This window comes from Helianthus annuus, chromosome 17 (assembly GCF_002127325.2).
Source record: "Helianthus annuus cultivar XRQ/B chromosome 17, HanXRQr2.0-SUNRISE, whole genome shotgun sequence".
Classification (NCBI taxonomy): Eukaryota; Viridiplantae; Streptophyta; class Magnoliopsida; order Asterales; family Asteraceae; genus Helianthus; species Helianthus annuus.
This window is the reverse complement of record NC_035449.2, coordinates 162,827,037-162,828,085: the sequence shown is the minus strand read 5'-3', so window position 1 is coordinate 162,828,085 and position 1,049 is coordinate 162,827,037. Positions and strand designations below refer to the sequence as shown.

The following is a 1,049-nucleotide window of genomic DNA, read 5'->3' as shown; positions in this document are numbered from 1 at the left end:
AACAGAAACCCCGGGCCACCCTATCAGCATATCTAGTGGGTCTCCGTTCCAGGGATCTCCTTATCTTGGACCCGACTCCTTCCAAGAGAGAATGGCTACCTATGACTGGTTCTTTACTCCATCTTATCATAGCTCTCCGGCTCAACCACCTTTAGATGATCCTTAACATCAAGCTGTCTCACCACCACCACTCCCGGTAGAGGAGCCACTGCAGCAACCACCACAACCACCTCCCGAGCCTCCGAGGCGAAGGAGGAACGCTCGCATGTCCGTTAGAGGAGGACCCCGTTTTAGTTCTCCTCGAGGGTCGAGTTCCTATCCCCCTATTCCAGAGGACCCTCAGATGGGTGGGCCCTTAAATGCGGCACCGGAGGCTGATCCTCCGCAAGCTTCTTATGCACCACCTATGCCGCCTGTGGGATTTGATAACCCAATTCCAACGTACCCAGGTTCTTCCGGGTACAATCCTTATGGAGACCCGTCGGGATATCCATTGGGATATGGAACTCATGACCCATATCTTACGGCTGCGCAGTATCATCACCTTTATCCTTCTTCTTACCCTCCTATGCCTCCAACTGACTACCCTATTCAGGGTTATCAGTATCCTCCGTATCAGCCACCTCCTTCCCAGCAACTACAGCAGCAGCAACAAAATCAGGAAATCTTGGAGAGGTTGGACAAGGTTGAGCAGAAGACCAAGAAGAACAAGGAGAGGCATATTAGCTTCATGGAAGGCCTCGCCAACCTTATCAAGGGGAAGAAGAAATAGAGGGTTGTTTTTGTTTCTTGTTTATTGTAATAATGTCCCTGCGTGGACATTTGTTTGAATTCTGTATCAAGTCCCTGCCGTGGACTTATTTTCATTCCTGTATACCCCTGCGCGGGTAGTTTGTCTTTCTTAAGTCCCGTTTAGGGCGGTTGTATTCGTTTTCTTCGTAATGAAGTTTTAACTTTGGTTTTAATTGTGTATTTTATTACACCATGTTATTTCTTTTCAATTTATAATTGATCTGCCAAAGAAACTCTTAGAGGTATAACCTAGCCAA

At 47.6% G+C, this 1,049-nt stretch overlaps 1 protein-coding gene across 1 annotated transcript; it reads left to right on the top strand.

The window, feature by feature from the left end:
• The first annotated feature begins 343 nt into the window (after positions 1 to 343).
• Positions 344 to 772, top strand: LOC110925168 (annexin A11-like). Its single transcript, XM_022169137.1, has one exon. It carries the CDS (start codon positions 344 to 346, stop codon positions 770 to 772), a length of 429 nt encoding a protein of 142 aa, XP_022024829.1.
• Positions 773 to 1,049: the final 277 nt, after the last annotated feature.